Genomic DNA, 20,885 nt, shown 5'->3' on the forward strand with positions numbered 1-20,885 from the left:
GGGAATCTACTGTACAAAATGGCCCAAAAATGAAGCAAAGTCAGACTCATGTAATTATATTAAAATGTTCAAATCTCAAAATATGTTTTGTTAGTTGTTCATGTTCTTCCTCTCAGCCAGCAAACACCTTAACAGTAAAAGGTAACATACATCCCCCTGCCATGTCTGTAAATTATAAATTAGAGCGATCAGATTGATGAAAAGGTACCATGATGTATATCAACAAAATGTACAAAAAAGTATTGAATACGGAATAGCATTGTTTAATAAGTTTTAAAACTTTACAATAAATCACATATGTGTATATCTTTAGTGTTCCCTTGTGAGAGAGCATACACACAGCTTGACAATGCTGCCATCAGCTTCATTGTGTGGGTGCTGCGCTGGGTGTTCCCAGTGCCGGTAAATCATTTTCTTAATAAGGCCAAATGGGAATAAGAAGCCAGGAGGGAACGAGTTAACCCTTTACTGTCTGAGGTATGTTCTGAACCTGTTAACCTAATCATGGGCTTTACTATGCTGTTATTTATTTTTTAGTGTCTTACAGTATAAACATTCACTTAGATTAAAACACTTAGATTAACAGTCTTTGAAAACATTCACTTAAACCTCTTTTGCGACAGGGCCCTATATTTAAATTTCATATGAATTTGCTTTTTTACTGAAAAAAAACAAACAAACAATAAAACAATTGAGTTCAGGTGTTGTCTGTGTAGGGATAGAGGCTGGTATACCTCATTTTATATTTCTATAGAATTCTACAATGAACATTACTCTATATATTTCTATTGTGGACATATAGATGTATACCTATATAGACAGATCATTATTTATATGTATTTTTAAAATATTTATTTCTTTATTTTAATAGTTGTGTATAAATACCTGAAGACTTTTCGAAGCACAATGTGTGAACCTAGCCTTGGTGCTGTAAAGGGTTAACTTTATCTCACGAATTTGAAACCTGCTCGCTTGCCAGCAGTAGTGCTGTGTGAGCTTGTCTGGGGTACAAAACGGCTGAGTCGTCCCTCGAAAAGCACTCGGGCAAAACTTTTTTGAAGGCAACTGCTTCCTTCAGTGGGTAAACCAGGGTCAAACGGGACTGGATGTTTGTAGTACCAGGAATGCCATGGCTAACCAGAACAACGAGGATTACTTTAGATTCAACAGCAACGACTCAAAAACGTATATGGTGATCCCGGCGGCCAAGCGAGGGGATGGTACATCTTCAAAGCTATGGGTCGCCATGGTGGTCACTGTAGTAATTGTGCTACAGATTGCGTCTACCACGGGGCTGTTCGTTTATTTCAACATGTCGATTTCACAGGTAAGCTATTGACATCTTTACTTAATATGCAAGTGCAACAGCACACAGCTCTGCTCTGGAAACAATGTAATAGGCAGACAGACTGCGGATTCTTTCCAAAACACCGCTGACTGGGAAAGACTGCAGGAATTCGCACAGGTTCATCACCGTCGTGTTTTTCCAAACTGTGATTTATTTTTTTAGCCGTTCCTTACAACAACAAAACAAAGTCAAGTAGGCTAATGCGGTAGGACGCAGACTACTGCAAAAACAACTGCGTTAAAAAAGTGCACTATACTGTACAGTATTATAAATGAATTACTGGAGTTTACCTTGATTGAAATCGTATTGGTAATTAACATCTAATTTAATGGTATTTTGAAAAGCATAATAATAATAATAATAATAATAATAATAATAATACTTAGTTATTATTGGCAAACAAAACGGGGGCGCTTGTTCTAGGAATGCACTAACTGCGTTGATGTCAGTTTCTATGTTTTCAGTATATTCTGAAAATAATAATTGATTACAGGGCAGTAAACAGAAAGGGTTGAGATTGACAGCTAGTAGAACTAAAGTGATGCCAGGAATACAGTGTCCTTGTAAACCAGGGTAAATAGGAATAAACTACACAATTCTGTAAAGCCCAAATAGCATGTTTAAAAGGTAAGAGAGGGCACTATTACTTTCCAAAGACACACTGTCAATTTACATCTTGGTGTACCTCCAGTCCCTCGTGTCTCCCTACACGCCCTCTTTGCGCCGACTGTTTTTCTTTTTTTTTGTAATTAAGTTTTTATTGAAAAATTATATACAAAGTGAACAGAAAGACATTGGAAAAATTTATTAGGTACTATTTTTATTTTAAAATATTTTATTTAGAAATCACACACCAAATACCAAAACATTCCTAAACTAAAAAACAAAGCTATAATGAAACACAAATGTCTATACATTATCTATGTTGTCATACCTCAAGAGAAGGCATTTAGACTGGGTGCAGGACAGGAGTTTTCCCCACCCAGCTGTGACAGGCCTTTCTCAGAAGAGTAAGAGACACAGTAACTTCACCACAACAATTTATTTTCAATGTATTTATATAACACCTGAATCATAAGTATCAGCTCAAGACTTTGAACTGTGAGTCCTGCACAGCAGCAGTAACTTTGTTTGGTGTGCAGTCTGGTTCAGAGTTCATTCACCGGTGCAGTTTAAACAGTCAAATAACTGTGAGAACAAGTTATAATTTGAGCTATATCAGAGAACTGATTATTCATATGTGTTGAAACATGGTATGTAGGCATTAAGTATCAGGGTCATGGGGCTCTCTTCACACATCTTTGAGGACTGTTTTTACAAATTGATTACATCACATTTCGAGCAACATTTTCAGCTATGGTGGCTTACATTTTTATTCTTGTATTCAAAACACAGATTAACCGAAATGTGTATACACTTCAAAAAACATAGGTAATATGAGGACCTACTTTATTCATACGTTCTGGCTTGTGATTGGGCTACTGAAGGGTATATCTTAGGAACTGATCCTGTGAATGTCTGTAGTTTACAATTGTTTTCTATATCCACTCATGCAATTATGATGGATGCAACGTGGTATACGGTACCACATAAGAATCTAGCTGTGATCACTGTATTTAAGCATGGTAGAGCTAATAAAGGGTATCATTTGGGTTCAAACTTTAAATTCATTTTTGTTTTTGTTCTTTACAATAAGTTCTTCTGCAGAAGTTCAAACGTGTAGATCAACCGTCCAGTTCTGTGAGCGCCTTGATGTGTTTAGCTTGGGTCCAAGTGAATCATTTTAGATGTTATTATAAAATGCAGAACTGCAATTAAAACAGCCAGTAGGGCATTCTTGTATAATGACATCTTTTTATTGGTCTCAGATGTAATTGAAAGGCTGGCCAAAGCATTCGAAAGCTAGTTTATCCCTGAGGTGAAATCAGATGCTTTTCAGTTTTGTTAACAATTGTATGTATTTCTAACCTTTGCACACAGTAAGTGACTCAAACTGACTGCAGTAAAGTTTGTCTAAACCTGCCAGTTAGAAATATTGCTTTGCACTATTCATTCGAGTCAACAGCAGTGTTATATCTATATTATAAAGAAAGAGAAGCACTGACTGCAGTTACACTGAGCTCAGGCACCATGGGAGCGCACCTCAGTCCTGGGCCTCTCGCAAGCAGACTGCCAACATTGTGTCAAACTCTGCGGGTGTGCAGCAGATTAACAACCCATTTCACATCATGGATTTAACCCAAGAGTGAGCCTGCTGCAAAACCCAACCTCCTCCACCCCTACACACAGCAAGGAGAGCCTGAGTGAATCCAGTTCAGGTTACAAGTTAAATGAGCTTGGTGGTCTTTATGTAATCCTCAGTGAATAGTGCAGTCGACTCCACCATCTGCTTTCTGACCTAGAGGCCCATGCTGAAAAGCAGGACAGGACCTTCAGGTCAGAGATGAGGTGCGTTTCATGAAGTTTTGTGTGTCTGTTAGTTCTTTCTGGAGCATAAAATCCAAAGCTATACAAATAATAATAAGAGGCCTTCCATAGTAAGTTAATATCATTTTTTGGTGCTGCTGTAATGGTCTTTGCAGAATAATGATGCAGCTGGGTTAAAATGAATAGTAAGTGTCTGTGATGATTCCAGGGTTTTAGATTTTCCACTGCAGGTGCTGTGAAGTCATTTTCACAATAGTGTGGAATGTTTCATTAAGTCCAGCACCCCCTGTATCCACTGAGACAGTCTAGGAGGGAAGGAAGGCTCGGGACAAAAGATATCTAAATGTTATTGGGTTTGCTTCCAGTAAGCATTGTTTTACTTATTAATATTCATATACAGGTTCCTAAAACATTATTAAAATAACTGTTAAGCAACTATTGAATACTTCTTGCAACTCTGAGATGAAAAAATAAACATTCTGTATATATCTATTCTCCTGGACATAGTAACATGCTACGATAGTAAATACATCACTTTCCACACTATTGTTTTGCTATGCCCCTTTGTTGTGTACTTTGGCTTTGTGTGTCACCTTTAGATAACTTTCATTTTATAAGAAACAGAACAGCAGGTAACAAAATGAAAGCTATAACTTTTTATTTCTCCTGTCTTATCTTGCTCTTTTGCCCCTAGTAGATATCTTGGAAAGACGTGATAAACTAAATCCCTGCTCAAAGCATTAACTCCTACAGGAAGTAAAACACTTTGTCTGTAGAACATTGTAGGGCTGATTTTCACACAAACGTCCATTTCAATCCTGGCTGTGATATGATTTTAATTATACAAACCTATACTTGTTACCTCTGAGGTGTATCCAGTTTGGTTCGGATGTGACTCTGCTCAGATTGAAACCTGGATCAGCCCAAATAGCTGATACCATGCACTACCACCTACTGACTACATTTTTCAATGCCGCCCTATATGATAATGATTTGAGTAAGTCTGTGACCCTCACTTATAAAAGTTACCATAGTTAAAGCGTATCAAAGTGGAATAAATCACAGTGAGCATGTGGTAAAGAATAGGAAAGCATTGTAAAGCCCAGACAGGTATGGAACAGTATGTTAAAAACATGTCAAACCATGGTAAACTATGGTAAATGTAACTAAATAGTATATAACCACAGGAAAACTATAAAATGACATTGCAAATGAACTGTTATAAGGGCTGCCCCTGCAGCTATCACACCCAAAGTGATCGAAGTCCAGTCATGTTCATGAGTCACCTACTAAGACTAAGAAGGACTAGACAATAACAGTACTTAGCAACTGCTGACTGCTATTTGAATGAGACCTATTGAACTATTAGCCTTGTGTTCATAATATTGGAAGAATAAAAACTTTGACAATCGGTATCAAAAATATTGCTTAATATTAACAACAACATTGTTTTATTAATGAAATAGCAGTATTGATTATCTAAATATGATGTCTGAAGCATGACAGTACATTCATTCCATTTCAGTACAATTCAAACATTAAAAGAGAAATTCTATTACAGCCAAAATTACTCTGCTAAAAAAGGGACGCAGTTCAGCTCCACTGTACAGAAACTGCTGTGCATTGTGGGTTATAGGACGATGAACATCTGTGTATGAGTAGAAGTGTTTTCTAATTATTCCCATCCTTTATTTAGTCCATTGTCAATTTCATTGAAAAGAGGGAAAAGGTTGATGAAGACAATACAGTTAAGTGGCTGAGCTACGTGTCCGATTGTGATGTCACCGTTTTGAATGGCCTTTGCAGTTGAATGGAAATCCGAGAGGTGCCTCGGGTATGACTTTTTAAAGCAGGTGTATTCGCCATATCAACACGGTAAAAACTGAGAGTGGCACAGTTGATGTAATGAATTCAGTTTTTCTGTGATATGTTGTGGAATACAGAAGGCGAAATGTGCGTCCTGATTGATTGAAAGATCCTGAGCAATCTATAATCTGAGGTAACAACGCCTTTTTGTAAAAGATATAAATTACATAACCATTTAAAAATTGTTTTCAGACTGGAATGGGTTTCTGTTACATTTTTTCATTGACTTAAACATGCTGTTAATTCCACTTGTGCATGTCTTATTTACTCACCTACAGTATGTAGCCTATGTGGTAGTCTCCATATTTCATGGCCTGTTACCAATGTATTACAGACTTACATTTTTTTTAACAATTTGAACATCAGTAAAATAGTAAATAAAACAACAGTTAATGTTTTACTTAAAACAAAAATAATAATAATAAAAAAAAATCATATTTTCATACTTTGGACAACTACAAATCTGAAAACACTTGAGAGATCATGAATTCGGAAGATCAGCTTACATACTGGCAGCCTAAAACAAGACAAATGTTTTTGATTTAGATTTTTTTATACATAACACGAAGCAAAGCAATCTTACAACAAATAAGATTTCCAGAAGCCATCTTGCTTAGTTTTACGATTGTGACCAAAACTGTAAGACAAACAAACCCTCAGTAAAACAGCAAACACATTTATTTTTTAACAAAGTCATAGCTTAAGTGCAGCACCGCCTTCCACAAATGTCTTCTCTTTCAGTTTCCAGTTGCTGCGTGCGTTTCCACTAAACTGCAGAACGCTGCCAACCTTTAAGAGCTGTTTTGGCACCGTGGATGACTGTTGCCGTCGTTTGTGCTTGTCTTGACTAAAGTTATAATCACATTCATGAACATGCATGTAAATACATTGGGTCGCCCACTTATCCTTTCTCTGAATCCACAGAAAGTTAATATTCAGCCTACGTCTGCTAAGAAATAAATAATACAAGGAGTCTGCACTGAAAGGAATTTAAACTCAAAGTCTTGCACACACTAGGCATTTTGTTTCATACATTTTAAAGGAATTTAATAAAGAAATAGATCATATTTTTTCATTTACTTATTTTTTTAATAGCGTGCCCAGTTATTTTCCCCCCACTTTTTCTCCCCAATTTAGCATGTCCAATTATGTTCCCTCAACCCACAACAGCTCAGGAGAACTGGAGGTCAGTGGGGTCCTCGGATCCCATGACCAGGTTCATGATCTCTTTACACTCAGGAGCTGGCCGGGAGCCTGGTCAGTATGGTCTGCTGTAAGGAGAAACAGTGCCTGACTATGACTCGCCCTGCACACATCATAGCGATCTTGTTGCCTTTTTTTACTTTGCAACGTGGCAGGCTTCTTTTAAATTACTGATGTTTCCTCTCTGGCAAAAGCTTTCCTTTTACTGTCACCGATAGATTACACACTGGAATAGACTCTTGTGATGCTGTAGGTAGTTCATGCATATCTATAAATAGTTTTCTCATCAAAAGTTTGTCTACATTTATAAAAAGTTTTTTTATTCCTGCTATGGGATCTAAAAAGTCCTAAATAACAAAAACTGTATATATTTTTTAAATATAAAAAGTTCATCTTTAAGTAGGAATGAAACTGCACTTTTATAGTTCAAAATAAGAGACTTAAACAAATACATGTTTTCTTTGCAGACAAAAAACCAAGGTGTGACTGAGGAGCTTAAATGCCTGAAACTCCTGAACAAGCTAGAAGATACAATCGCTGGAGGACAGATCCCAGAGGAAGTGAGGGTGTTCATGGAGCCCTGCATGAAAGTGGCAGACAGCATCAAGTCCTACATATCCAAGGTTAGTAAAAGGGATTTTCTATATTTTATAGACTTTATGGTGAAGCTGCTTTTTCAAGTTTCACTTCCTTTAGGTCGTACACTCATGTTCTATGCTCCATAAAGGAAATGTTGCAGTGGGGTCCTATTACCTGTAACACAGACTGGGGAGAGGTACTGCCATTAGAGGTGAAATAAAAAAAAAAAAAAAAGACCAGCAAGACAAAAAGAGGAGTAATGAGAGAAGAACATGTTATAAAACTTTGGTTTTTATACCAGGTGCTTTGCCCCCAAGACCCATAGACATCAGGTTTGTTTGCTCGCTTCATTGTTGTGAAGCGTATGTTACAGTGGTTAGCCTGGTGTGGTAGTTCCTGCCTTTGATCCCTGGCCAGTATTGGTTTAGGGCGGATGCAGGTTATAACAGAACTGGAGGGCTAGTCGCTTTCCTGTACAGAGGGTAGTTGCATTCACTTGATTGGAGCCAGGGGTATGAGAGAGAGGTCTGCTTGGTTCCATCAGCCCTAGTGGAGAGGATACAGACATCCCAGCAGGCTGTGACTCAACATACGAGAGTAGCTGAATGGAACATCAGTCTTTTTATTAGATTGTTTTATAAAAGTCAGATTTGTACAAACTAGTGTCTGTAAAATTCTCAAATCTTCTGCAATCGGTTGATTGGCGCGTTGGTGATTTTTTTTCTTGGTGTTTCAGTATTATTATTATTTTTCAATGTTCAATGTTGGGGTGTAACACATGACATGTAACACTTCACTATAATCTGATTCCATGTCTCAGTAACTGTAATGGTTCTTTTTTCAGACAGGTAGCGAACCGTGGTAACGAGTGACATTTTATGTGGTTACAGTTAGTTTCATTAAAAGAAATGCATACCGTGGAAATCTGAAAGTGATTCAACAGTGCAAGTGAAACCTTACATGTCACACAAACACATTGTTCACATCATCATGCTCAGTGGAGAGAACGAGTGTGTTTAATAAGTGGCTCTTCAAAGAATATTTCAAGCAGCAGCCTGACCAAACTGAAAAAAAAAAATCTACATAAACTGTGCCTGAGAAGTAGCTATTTGTAACTGTAACTAACTAGTTACATTTTTCATAGTAATAAGTCATTGTAAATAGTTACAAGTTTAAGTAACTTGTAACTGTAATAGCTTTTTAAAAGTACTGGTTTGACGTGAGGAGTCAGCAAGGGGTTTTAACTGTTAAGAATTTGATTTTGCCTTTTCTTCAATCATTGGAAATCTTCTCTCCAGACTGAGTCAGCAAGTAGGGGTGCTGTTTTCATAACAAATTAATGTAAGGGTGAGCTGAGTTACATAAACGTGTGCATATTGTAGAGACATATTTCACATGTGTCTATTGTTTGTTCTTTTCTTATAAATGATAATTAGCATTTTCTCAGTCAGTCTAAGGATAATGGTCTGAATTGTGTGGGGCAGGTTTGGAGGGGGTGTGTGTTCCTGTAGGCCCTGCTATGTGAATAAACAGAGACTCTAGCCCTTGTTATCTGGAACAAAAATATTTATATCTTTGTAGGTCAACATAGCTTGCTGTCCTGTATTCTTGCATTTCGAATTGATTGTTTCAACAATCCATTCTTTGTTTGGGATTGATCGCATTAAAAACCTCTGAGATTTCTTGGACACAATTTTAGTTTTCCATTATGTAGTCCAATCAGCCTCAAGAACTAATACAAATATTTATAGGAGGTCAAAGACACATTTTTCATGCTAACTTCCTTGTATCCTGCACGTATGATTGGAATTTAAACTCCTGTAAAAGGAAGATCACCTGTGTTTTATATATATTTAGATGAAAAAAGTATGCATAGAACCATATAGATAACACTACTGTAGGTATCATTATGCTACATTTGGGGTGGTGCAATTACATTGTAATTGAGAAATACATACATTGGAGAGCTTGTACTCCCTTATAAAAGTTTACTGTATTCTACTGTGGTAAAGTCCTAGGAAAGTAGTAAAGCAAAGTGAAATGATGGCACAGGTAAGCATTTCTCTCAGGTAAATGTGGTAAAAACACAGAGTGCAGAATTACTTTGACATTGGCTCGTTCAAGGAATACTTCATACTCTCTGAATATGATTCATATTGTTTTTTGATCTGTTGTCTCATTTATTACAGTTCTGCACTCCTTGATGTTTGGTATGTTTAATAAAATCACCAGCATAGTTCAATGCTGCGTCTGTCTGAACATGCCTGGGTAGCAGAACAAAAGAATACAAACGACACGATGAGTTTGTCTGAGATTTCCCATTGCAAATCTTTATTAAACTTACTGTTTCTGGAGGGCAGTAAATTACTGGTGCACACCCCTAGTGGTCACTTTATACTGGCCTCATTACAGAAATCCTACCTCGTTCACTATAAACGCCAAATATCCAACAGTAATAAATTATGTTTAAATATTATGAGATAATAGATTAAAAAATGTTTTGCAAATTCCAAGGGTATAAGGTACTCATTTAAGAGCACTCGTTTCCTTGAATGTGTTTTTTCTTATTTCTGATAAGGTATCTCCCGTAATACTCACAGTTATATAGCTTGTGTGTAAAGATAACGTGTAAGTAAAGGTTACTGTTGTCTTTCAGGTTACTGAAAATGCCATCAGGAGACATGTACTTCAAGGTAAGCACTCTTTAGCATGCGGGTCATTCTGACCTCTAGTAAGCTCTATTGGATGTAGGTGTAGGGGTTGTGCCTAGGTGCTACACTATTCTGAAACAGTCACTTTATTGTGAGGGACAATGGCACTCGCTACATTCAGGAAAGGTGCCGACAGGCATCATGGGAGTTTCACAGCTCTGTGTGCGCACCTCCGTACTGTCCTGAACACCCCCTGACATTCAGTCCTGGGCATCCCATGAGCAGACAGTTGTACTGAATTTTGCCGGATAGTGGCCACTGGGGGCAAGGTTAAAGAGCAACTTGGATTGGAATCTTTTGGATTCACCTTGTATATCATTGTCTGTTTCAGTCGTCACATCCCAGTGACATTTTGGTACACTGGAGTGTAACTGTTAACCTGCCCCCCCTGCAAAACTATGCCCCAATTGGATGTAAGAAATACTACATATAATTGATGTGGTACCAATATCCACTAGAGGCAGAGTGTCGCAGGGGACAGGTTAATGGTTACACTTCAGTGTACCAGCTTTACTTATAGAGACGTTATTGCAGGACACAGGGCTGTTTTTAACTTTGAGTTTTAAAAAGTCCCCAGGATGTGAAGACTGAAACAAATTGATTCTAAACAGTAAGGAGAATACATTAGTAAAGATAACTCTGATATTTCAGACTTGGATCAACTTGCTCTTCAGGACTACCAATCTCATTAGTGTTGTGACCTTAGCCAGATTTGAACCCAGGCCTCCTGAAATTACAGGCATAACATAGCCCACGGCACCACCTAGCATCTAACTTCTATAAAACATTTGATAAGGGGGATTGATAGGGAACCTGAGGCAAATGAAAAAGGCTCTGCTGTAAATGTTTTATCTACCCTCCGAAGAATACAATAGCCTGTAATCAATCGGTGGAAAACTGTCAAATATAAGTATGTCAACAAACTTGTAAAATGAAACTAGGAATCCAGCTTTGGTTGGAAAATAAGTGTCACTGCTCAGTTTTGGCTCGTGTTGTGCGCTTGGCATGAACACAGTTCGGTTTTATAATGCTTTGACAAACTGTACAAACCATCCCTAGAAGAGGAAAGCCAGAACTGGAGATAACATTCTCAATGCTTGAGATAATGTTTCAGAACTAGTTCAACATGTAGCTTGATATGTTCATTCCAGGGCTCCTCTGTGTACACATCATTTGATTGAAAATAATGAAAAAAGCATGCTTTTGTGTTTTGCAATTAGGCCGTTAACAGGGTTTCTTTCTCTTTGAATTAATACCTTAATTAAACATGTCAAAGGGAATTACTTGGAGACTCAGAGTATTTGCACAGCCCTATCATTAATAATTAAACTGCTCCTACTAGGGGTGCTAGATTCTGTTTAATTTAATAAACGTTAAAACTTATATGTTAAAATTAAAAACATTTTGTAAAGTGCTGCGTAAAGGGGGGTAGTATGCATCCCCCTCTGTGCGGTCTCGACAGTAGGAGAAAACCGGAAGTCGGCCATCTTGGGGGAAGCACGTAGCTGCAAGGGCTCTGAGCATTTTAAAATAAATAGCTTTCTATAAATCACTGCATAAAGATTTTAGCACTGTTTAGCAAACAGTGCTAAAATCCAAATCGCTAATTTATCCTACTTACTGTATATAAGAGACAAGAACTAGTTATGTTCACACCAAACTGACTTTATTCCAAGTACAGTATCACGTTAATTCAAAGAATCAATATTCTGATTAATAATAATAATAATAATAATAATAATAATAATAATAATAATAATAATAATAATTTACTAATAGCAATAGTTTGTACTTATCTGACTGGCAGACGGTATAACCAGACACACACTGTCAATGACCGGCCACGAACTGGGTGACCAAGAGTCACAACACTTGCCCAAGATCGACAGATCATTTTGCAGCATCTTCGTGATGTCAGTTGTTAATCAGCACAATAAAAAGTCACTGCACCTGCTCTAAAACAGAGTTTGTCATTTTTCGATCACATCTAGTGAATTTTATCCAATTTTAAGTGATAATTTTCTTTTGATGCTCAAAGATAAGTGATATGTTTCTTTTGATGCTCAAATATAAGTGATAGGTTTCTTTTGATGCTCAGTATATTATGTACATGCAGTAAAAAGACCAGTGATGAAGGCGTAGACCACCGAAATCAATTTTGAATAGGGACCCGAACTGAAAACTGAGGAAAAGGCAAGTTGCACAAAACAGTTTGAGGGGGACACTAAAGTACTGTACTGTTATACAGTAGTTATTAAGTAGCCTGCTTGATATTTAACACATTACAGCTCTACTCTTGCTCTCGTTATGATTGGCTTTAAAATTGGGGCCAATTGGAGGGGAGCTTCAGTGGTTACCCTATAAAAGTTTACCAAGTTTACAAAGTGTAATTATGCATAGTGACAGCATAGTAAAACATAGGCAGGTATTGTAAAGCCCAAAAAGGTATGGTAAAGCATACCTGTTTGGGCTTTGGGGGGGAATCCCCCAGTTGCTAATGCAGCCTTGAGATTCCAAGAGGGTTTAGTAATGAGGCAGGGCTGTTTGAGAAGTCCCACCTTAAGGAAGTGAAAAATTCTGATGGTGTTTCTATGGAGGTATTTCCTTATTGGAGTTTTGTCTGTCCTGTTTTCTAGAAGCAAGAAATATTCCAAGGAGTTTCAACACATCGGATGTTCAGTTTGTGAGCGAAGTCACCCAAAGACCTTCCGCACACCTTTCTCTGAGGGATGCCAGCCATCAACCACACGGTGAGACCATCTGAAACTGCAGAACGCACAACAGAGGGTCCAATTTCACTAAGCTTTAGCTAGGAAAAACATTTAGGAAAATGAGTTGAAATTCTGATAACCTGTGATTTATGATTTAATGCGAAGAAGATTCTAAAGTCTTATCTCTTATTTAACTGTTGATCTGTAAGTCAAATCCAAATAAATATTGTCCCAGTCAGTTCCCCTTCTTTTCCTGATGAAAAAGTTAACTGAAATGGCTTCACAGTCAACACAAACCAGAAAGCCACTATTAGTTTGCACCCTATCTGTATTAAAACTCAAAATAACACACTTTTTCTGACTTAATGCCTTCATCGTCAAAGGACGTTTGGATGAGGTTGAACGTACTGGTAAGACCATTCTGGTCACCACGTTGGCCTTGGAGAGGAGTCCAACAGAAACCAGACTAATACAAGGGATAAAACAAATGAGCACAGAATAAAGAAGGATTAGGGGAAACTTGGGAGTTGACAAAGTTTATCCTAGCAGACCCAAAACCAGGACCAGAGAACACAGTTGGAAATTAAGTGGAAATAGACTTAGAACAGAGGGAAGGAGACACTTCATCACACAGAGGGTGGTGAGGTATGGAATGGGTTACTTTGTCATGCTGTTGATGCTGAATCATCAGGGATCCTTAAGACCCAACACGTTTTGAGATCAGTCATCGATGTTCTTATTCTAACACTAATGAAGGAATTGGCAAAAGATTTGGCTGCTTGACTTTATTTCTTATAGTTTTACCTCCTACTTTAATAATTTTCTCCTCAATACCCTCCCTTCTCCCTTTGTTCCTCTCCTGAGCACTATTGAGAAATACTAAAAGAAACATATTAAATTCAATAACAAATGTCTTCTCTTACTCGTGCCCCCAACTCGGCTTACCTTTCCTCCTCTCATTTTACCCAGATGAATCCCAGAGCAACGACTTGCACCAGTCTTGCCGTCACCCCATCAGAAACTGGGACACCGGCAGCTTCGGGTCGCACATCCACAACATGAGCCTGAGCGAGGGGTGGCTGAAAGTGCCCCGGGACGGCCGCTACTACCTGTACTCTCAGGTCTACTTCCGCTACCCCTCGGACTCCTCCCTGGACCCCCACAACGCAGCCCCGGAGAGCCACAGTAGCAGCAGCCACCAGCTCGTCCAGTGTGTCTACAAGAAGACGTCCTACCTGAAGCCCATTCTGCTGCTGAAAGGTGTGGGCACCAAGTGCTGGGCGGAAGACGCAGAGTACGCCCTTCACTCTGTCTACCAGGGAGGGCTGTTTGAGCTGAGATCAGGCGACGAGGTCTTTGTGTCGGTGTCGTCCATGCCCATGGTCTACGCCGACGAAACCTCCAGCTATTTCGGGGCCTTCCGACTTGATCTGTGAGCGTGACGGATCGTAAAATTAATATTGCAGATGCATGGATCCTGTGCAGGTTGTTAATGTGAAGGGAAGAGGGGGAGAACCATTCTTATGAATTTGTCTTTATTTTTCTGAATCTTGCATGTATTCAGAAGAAACTTTAAATCTTGTCCTGTTTACTCTTTGGACATTAAACATGCCACTGCCATCTTTTGAAGAAAAGCAAATCTTGTTGATAACTCTGGCCTGGATAAGAAAACAAGTCAATAATTCTTACCATTCCCTGAGGTCACCACTATAAATGAGAACCTCTTTGCCCAACCTGATTCAAACAGTACACATTTGGTGGAACATGCCCCACAGTTACTGCTGCTTCTTATATCCAAATACGTTTTGACTGTTCCATTTTAAAATGGTAAATGGGATCTAATGATTCCTGGTCGCCTGAGCTTGAATGTAGCTTTCTTCACATAGTCAAGCGATTTGAAAAATCTTCAATGGATTATCAGGCAAGGTAAAAATGCACTACACAGTTTGGCACGGTAGTTACAAAGCAAAGGACAAACTATCAGAAGATACTAGTTTGGAAGCTCTTGCATCACAACTGACCCACTCACTGAACCAGATTCTGATTGGCTCCCACCCCAACCATCAAGTGGAGCAGAAACAGGATCTTGACTGGGACCGAGACAGGACCATCCTTTCAATTCTGTATGTTGGCACAGCAGTTTATCCGAAACCTCTTTCGTGATGGCAGACACCTGGAATGTGGACCCTTCACCTTTCCATAAATCCTAGAATAATCCGAGTACTGACAAGAAAAAAGGGTTGGTTCAGCAGGTTGGTTGGGAATGTGGGAGAATACTATGCCTTCACCCTTTTGATTTTACTATGGCCTAAGGCCTCACTGTATAAAATACATACATTGAAAATGTATTGATTTATATTTCAGATATAGTTTATTTGGCCTGACATTAAATATATAGTAATTATATTCTGGAATATTTTCATATCCATAGTTTGTTTTGAAAAATGAATTTTAGTGATCAGCAAATGTGTTTTAGATATATTTCATAGGTTTGATATTTTTTTTTTTTTTCAAAGAAGCTTAAGACCATATTTTAAAGAAATGAGTGACGATAAATCCATTACAGCCCTATGCATTTATCAGGGAGCTAATGCTTGTTATTACGACCTGCAACTAAAGTTTGAAAACTTGATATCAAAAGACATTAAGACCTTGCTGCAGGGCTATAGAATAGTTGTGCACACGCACACAATGTGTACCAACGGATTTGGTCGGGACTTGAAGATTTTCTTCCAGCTATAATTTTCTGTGAGCAGACAGGAACATTCTCATGTCAGCATCAGCAGCCGTCAGAAACCCCCTTCTGAGTTATTTTTTGCACGGCGAAATTAATCTCTTCTCAGATTCGAAGTGAAATATAAATATTAAGCCTAACCTAAAACTTTTGTCTTTTGTTAATTTTATAAATGTATAATGATTTGGTTCTAGATGGTTTGGAGTTTCTGGCAGGGTTAGGCTGTACCTTGCCTTGCTGGTGCTACTATTGACATTTAAAATCCTCTGTTATATTTGTGACAGTACTTCACTGCAGTTATAGTCATTCTACAGTTACAGTTACAGTGATAGGGGACAATGCATCACTCCTGTGGAAAATCTGATTACTGTAACAAAATTAGTTTAGTAAATCAGATTTAATGTTCCAGTTGCACCCAGAAAAGAAACAAAGTAAAAGTGATATAAATTGGATGAAGTCTTGTGCGTATCCCCAAAAACACACCGCTTATGATGTTTGTTAAAATCGATTTGCTTTATTAAGTTTTAGAGAAGAAAAATGTTGTTGTTTTTTTCCTTAAAAGAAGAGAACACAAATACATTTTCAGTTGTACTTTTGTATATAAACTTAGGACTGCTGTCCCGTAAGGTAACTCCAGTTGATTTTTTTGGATGCTGAAAATCTTACACCGTACATATTTTTTTTCCCGATTTATATATTATACTTTTTTGTTTTGCACATCAATGGCATTTTTGCCATCTCATATACTTCTGTGCATACTATATCACAGGAAATAGTGTTTTTTTTAAATAGGTTAACAAGTGTAATCTATCCCAGAGAAAGAATATAAAGTTTAGAATAGAACGCGTGAAAGTGTGCTGGATGCAAAGGCCATTGAAGGCCCCGCTGGTGAAGCTGTTTCAATGCTTTTGTTTCTACAGCATTTGAATCCTGAAACTGTAAAAGGATAGAAACAGGGGCTGGATTGATACGACGACGAACCGCAAATGGCATTGGTATACATGTTTTGTCTAACAGACAGATTGTGATAATACTATGCAAACACATTTTACTAGTGAAAAACAGTAGGTTGTTTTAGTTGAAATTCGGTCCAAGATCATCAGCCCTTCTTGTAGCGACTCATGTTGTAAACTGCACACTGCTTGGTAAGAAGACTAAAGTATTTTAATATCTGTATCATTTCTAAAAAATGTATTGTTTAAAAATGCTGTTTAGAACTGCTAAGATGAATATTTGTGAAATCACAGCATTTTAGGATGAACTCTGTTACAGATGCATGGTTATACTTGTTGATGTTTTAAAATATATGGAACAGGATCCCTCCTGCATTTAGCTTGGAAAATTGTGTGCAATATCAACAGGTATATTTTATTTGAAAACTTAAAAAAAAAGTTAATCTCTCAATTTTAGAAATACTAAAAAGAAGCATAATACATTCAAATGACAAACGTTTCGACCAGAAGCCCTTTTTATTGTCTTTAAAATGGAAATGTTTGTCACTGTATTAATTACATTTTAGTTTGTATTTCTAAATCCAGCACTGTTGAGTATTTTATAGTTCTGGATGAGTTCATCTTCAAAACCACTGGTGCACAGTGTGGCTGTCATTATTTTGAATAGGTGTGAGTGGGAATCATTGTTTTGGGGTTGGGTTGTCATTAGTACCAGTGCTTACCGGGTAGCTCTGTTACTGAAATACTGTGGTAAAGTGTATTATATTCTTGTTTTAACTGTAAATAGTATGACGCTCCTTATACTTTCATACAGTTGTATCGATGTGGAAACCTTTGCACGCCTTAAGGGTCTCTCACAAATGTGAACTGAACCAGTTTTTAAAAAATGCATTGTTGCCATGTAGCTGCGGATGGTTTTATAAATTTGTATGAAAAGATGAAAGCAAGCACCTTCAAAGCCTATTGAACAAAGCAAGCAGAAGTCTGTAGATAATACGTGTTTAGAAAAACCCAAATAACATTGTAACATGCAACTGCCATCTCTGAAATGCAGACTGCTCAACTTCCAGGGTGTACTGTACCTGTAAGAAGTGTCGGCTGTCAGAAGAGGCTCTTTGGCCCTTTCTAGCACACCATTTGCCCCGGTGCATTACATCGAATGAGCCCCAATGTTTTAGCTTTAGCTAAAATGTATGCAATAACACTCACAGTATGAATTACTGCAGAGAAAAAAAAAACAGATTCAAATAAGTAGGCATACCAGTTCCTGATGTAAACAAGTTGCTCATTGGGAAGTTGCGAATTCGAGTCAGACTGGTAGGACAGCATAAGGTGACACGCAGAGACAGCTTGAATGTAATGGGGACTTATTTTTTTAAAGAATACTACAAATGTGGAAATGTGACCCCATTTGCTGGGGGTTCACAGTAGATAATTAAAAAGGCCTAACCCTTATGCAAAAAGATGTTATTTCAGCTTGAGATGTGAACATAATGTATGCATTTTTTCAGTGTAGCATCCACACCACTATGTCAATGGATTTGCACTGTGACAATATGAAGGAGAAGCATCGCGTTAGTATTAACAATTGAACCACTAAGTTGTTGGGATCACAGGCTGTCACTATCTGTCCTCATCAGCTTTCTTATTGGTCTTCTGTACAGCTTGATTAAGCACTTGTATTATTATGTGTATATTTAGCAGACGCCTTTATCCAAGGCGACTTACAGAGACTAGGGTGTGTGAACTATGCATCAGCTGCAGAGTCACTTACATCTACGTCTCACCTGATAGATGGAGCACAAGGAGGTTAAGTGACTTGCTCAAGGTCACACAATGAGTCAGTGGCTGAGATGGGATTTGAACCGGGGACCTCCTGGTTACAAGCCCTTTTCTTTAACCACTGGACCACACAGCCTCCTATATACTTGTAAAAATAACACTCCTTTATTGATGACTAACCCTGGATTAAAAGACATGATTGAGGAATTTATTTTATTTTATTATTGTTCTATAACTTGTAAGATAGCAATTCTGTGTTTTTGTCTGGTGTTGGGGGAGTTTTACAGTTTTCTGTTATAGTGAAACCTGAATTAACAGGTTGCCAAAATTACTGAACATGTGTGGTTGTTTATTCAAGGTGCCTCTATCATTAACAAAATGTTTTCTTGGCTTTACCAACTAGTGAGAACAGATCAGATTAGTTCAGAGTTTTTACATATATATAATTTTTTTTTTTTTTAATTAAAATGAGTAATTTCTTTAAAAAAGCTAGTTTTTGAACCCATTGTAATATTACAAATCAGTGATTAAAATTAAACATGATATTGTGTCAGTCTAAAATGGTATACATGCGGTGTACACATCTTAACAACTTGCCGGAGGAAATGCTAGGCATTTAGTGAAACGAGCCTCTACTGAATCATTTCATAGCCTGACTTTCAGGATATGCAACTGTAGCACTTACTTTTTCATAAATGTGAGGACCAAATGAAGTTCTCAGCAGTCTTATATTAATCTCAATTATAATTTACACGGGGTGCTTTTAATGTTTCATTGGTCTTTTACTGTGTTTTTATGTAGAAATGTACAATGTTTAGGGACCACTTACTGATTGTAAATGTATGTGTCTGTGATATGGCACTTTTTCACTTGTATTTTTTCTGTAAAATAAAACCATGATTCCTTTGATGAAATGTCTTGTTTATTTAGAACATCTTCAAAGCTCTTCATTATGTAGCAAGCATCCAGTGACGCTGTTATTAAGACCTGATCTTGAATCTCTATATTTTTTTTTCTTTTAAACAAACTGAACCAACTTGTTTAACACCAAAACACTAGGGACAAAAAAAGGTCAAGTGTGGGTTACTGTTTATTACCTGTAATTATGGGAACAATGAAGAAACGCATGCAGTCTCTGTGTGGATTTTGAATGATCTGATACAATAGTTCAAGTTTCATCAAAATGTGACTAGCGTTGTTAAGGTATGTAGTAAACCTTCAATATGTCTTTTTTTTGTTGTTTTAATGGGAATCATTACTTGTTGGGGAAATCAAATGTAATTGGTATAGAACAGCAGTCTTTAAACTAAGAAAGAGTTTCATTTTCCTAGAAAGTGCACACGTTGGCAGGACACCATCATTTCCTGCTCAGTTATGTTAATGTGGCTTGTTCTGCCTCAGAGACTCCTATGCACCTCTTGATGAAGTTCAACTCCCTGTCTCAGAGGAAGAGCTGGAAGCTGGGTGTATCCAGCCACTTTGCTGTTGGTGATTGTTAGCTTTTCCTGAATGCATAAACACTTATTTTTCCCACTGAACTTAACGAACCTTAAAAAAAAAAAACACACAACAATGACAAGTATTTCTTCCCACAGTGGCTTGAAGACTGCATGCAGAGAATTACATGCAATGTCCATTTCCAAACCAGTTTACTTTATTACTGGGTTAAAGAGTGAGGGATATTTTGTGTTTATGAATATTCTTACTGAAACAAAGTTCATCACAATCGATTAAGTAGTTCTCTTGAAAAGTAAACGTGTGGCATACCTACAGACATGTGCCTCCATATATATCCCAGATTCTCAAATAATTTAAGCTAAATAATGTCCTTTCCCAGTTTCGTCACAGTTGCAAGTGTCCACAAGTATTGACACCCTCAAATAATTTCAATGTGATTCCCCGGAGGAGCATGCAATATTCACTGCGGTTAAATATTATAAAACTTGGGTGAAAACATCAAAGTTCTTGTTCAATAGCCCAGACTGTCTCCAGTTACCCAATCAACAATAATTGGGTGTAATCATCAAGACTTTACTTGGTCCCCAAGTGGCTCACCTGGTAAAAGCCTGGTCACATGGTGTGCAGGGCAAGTCATAGTCAAGGGAGAGCAGGTTTGCATCCTGGCTATGCAAAAGGTCACGGTCTGTGCTGGGGATTCCATAAGGAGTGTTGCAATTGTTCTGTTGCTCCTGTGGATTAAGGATGCAAAACTGGCATCGTGCTACAGCGGACCATAAAAGGCCAGGCGCCTGGTGAGCTTGCCTTTTGTCCTTGAGGTGCCAGTAGATTGCTGAAATCTGCTGTCGAGCTCCTGGGTGTAAAGAGACAATTGGCTTGGTCAAGGGATCGGAGGACGGCCACTAACGTTCAGTTCTCCTGAGCTGTTGAATTGACTTTATTTAACATATCAATCTAAATTTAAAATTGGTATGAACAGTAATAAAAGATATGTAACGTCAAAGGTATGTCACTGAAACACAGTTATTTAGTTCATTTTATTAATACTGCAACTTTCTATTTCTGTAGTGTTTCAGATTTTAACTACCTGTAATAGAAAATAAGAAAGCAAAG

At 37.8% G+C, this 20,885-nt stretch overlaps 2 protein-coding genes across 5 annotated transcripts in view; one reads left to right on the forward strand and one right to left on the reverse strand.

The window, feature by feature from the left end:
• The first annotated feature begins 925 nt into the window (after positions 1-925).
• On the forward strand, positions 926-19,228 carry LOC117430801 (tumor necrosis factor ligand superfamily member 10-like). Its single transcript, XM_059001468.1, has 5 exons — positions 926-1,327; positions 7,312-7,467; positions 10,080-10,116; positions 12,771-12,884; positions 13,815-19,228. Exons 1-5 carry the CDS (start codon positions 1,130-1,132, stop codon positions 14,279-14,281), a joined length of 972 nt encoding a protein of 323 aa, XP_058857451.1. The 5' UTR covers positions 926-1,129; the 3' UTR covers positions 14,282-19,228.
• Positions 19,229-19,364: 136 nt separating this feature from the next.
• Positions 19,365-20,885, reverse strand: part of LOC117430669 (H(+)/Cl(-) exchange transporter 5) — a 37,341-nt gene continuing 35,820 nt past the window's right edge. For 2 of the 4 annotated variants that reach the window (XM_059001466.1, XM_059001467.1), the window contains exon 12: positions 19,365-20,625. In XM_059001466.1, the coding sequence (XP_058857449.1) occupies positions 20,511-20,625 (115 nt within the window). In that variant the 3' untranslated portion in view covers positions 19,365-20,510. The remainder of the gene's footprint in view (positions 20,626-20,885) is intronic. The other 2 variants (XR_009308978.1, XM_059001464.1) reach the window with 2 other exon arrangements.

Source organism: Acipenser ruthenus, chromosome 26, assembly GCF_902713425.1.
Source record: "Acipenser ruthenus chromosome 26, fAciRut3.2 maternal haplotype, whole genome shotgun sequence".
NCBI classification, from domain to species: Eukaryota; Metazoa; Chordata; class Actinopteri; order Acipenseriformes; family Acipenseridae; genus Acipenser; species Acipenser ruthenus.

Coding starts and splice junctions, on each gene's coding strand:
- LOC117430801 (XM_059001468.1), top strand. CDS start 1,130: ATGGCTAACCAGAACAACGAGGATTACTTTAGATTCAACAGCAACGAC. Junction 1,328..7,311: donor TCAACATGTCGATTTCACAG/GTAAGCTATTGA, acceptor TTTTCTTTGCAG/ACAAAAAACCAAGGTGTGAC. Junction 10,117..12,770: donor CAGGAGACATGTACTTCAAG/GTAAGCACTCTT, acceptor CCTGTTTTCTAG/AAGCAAGAAATATTCCAAGG.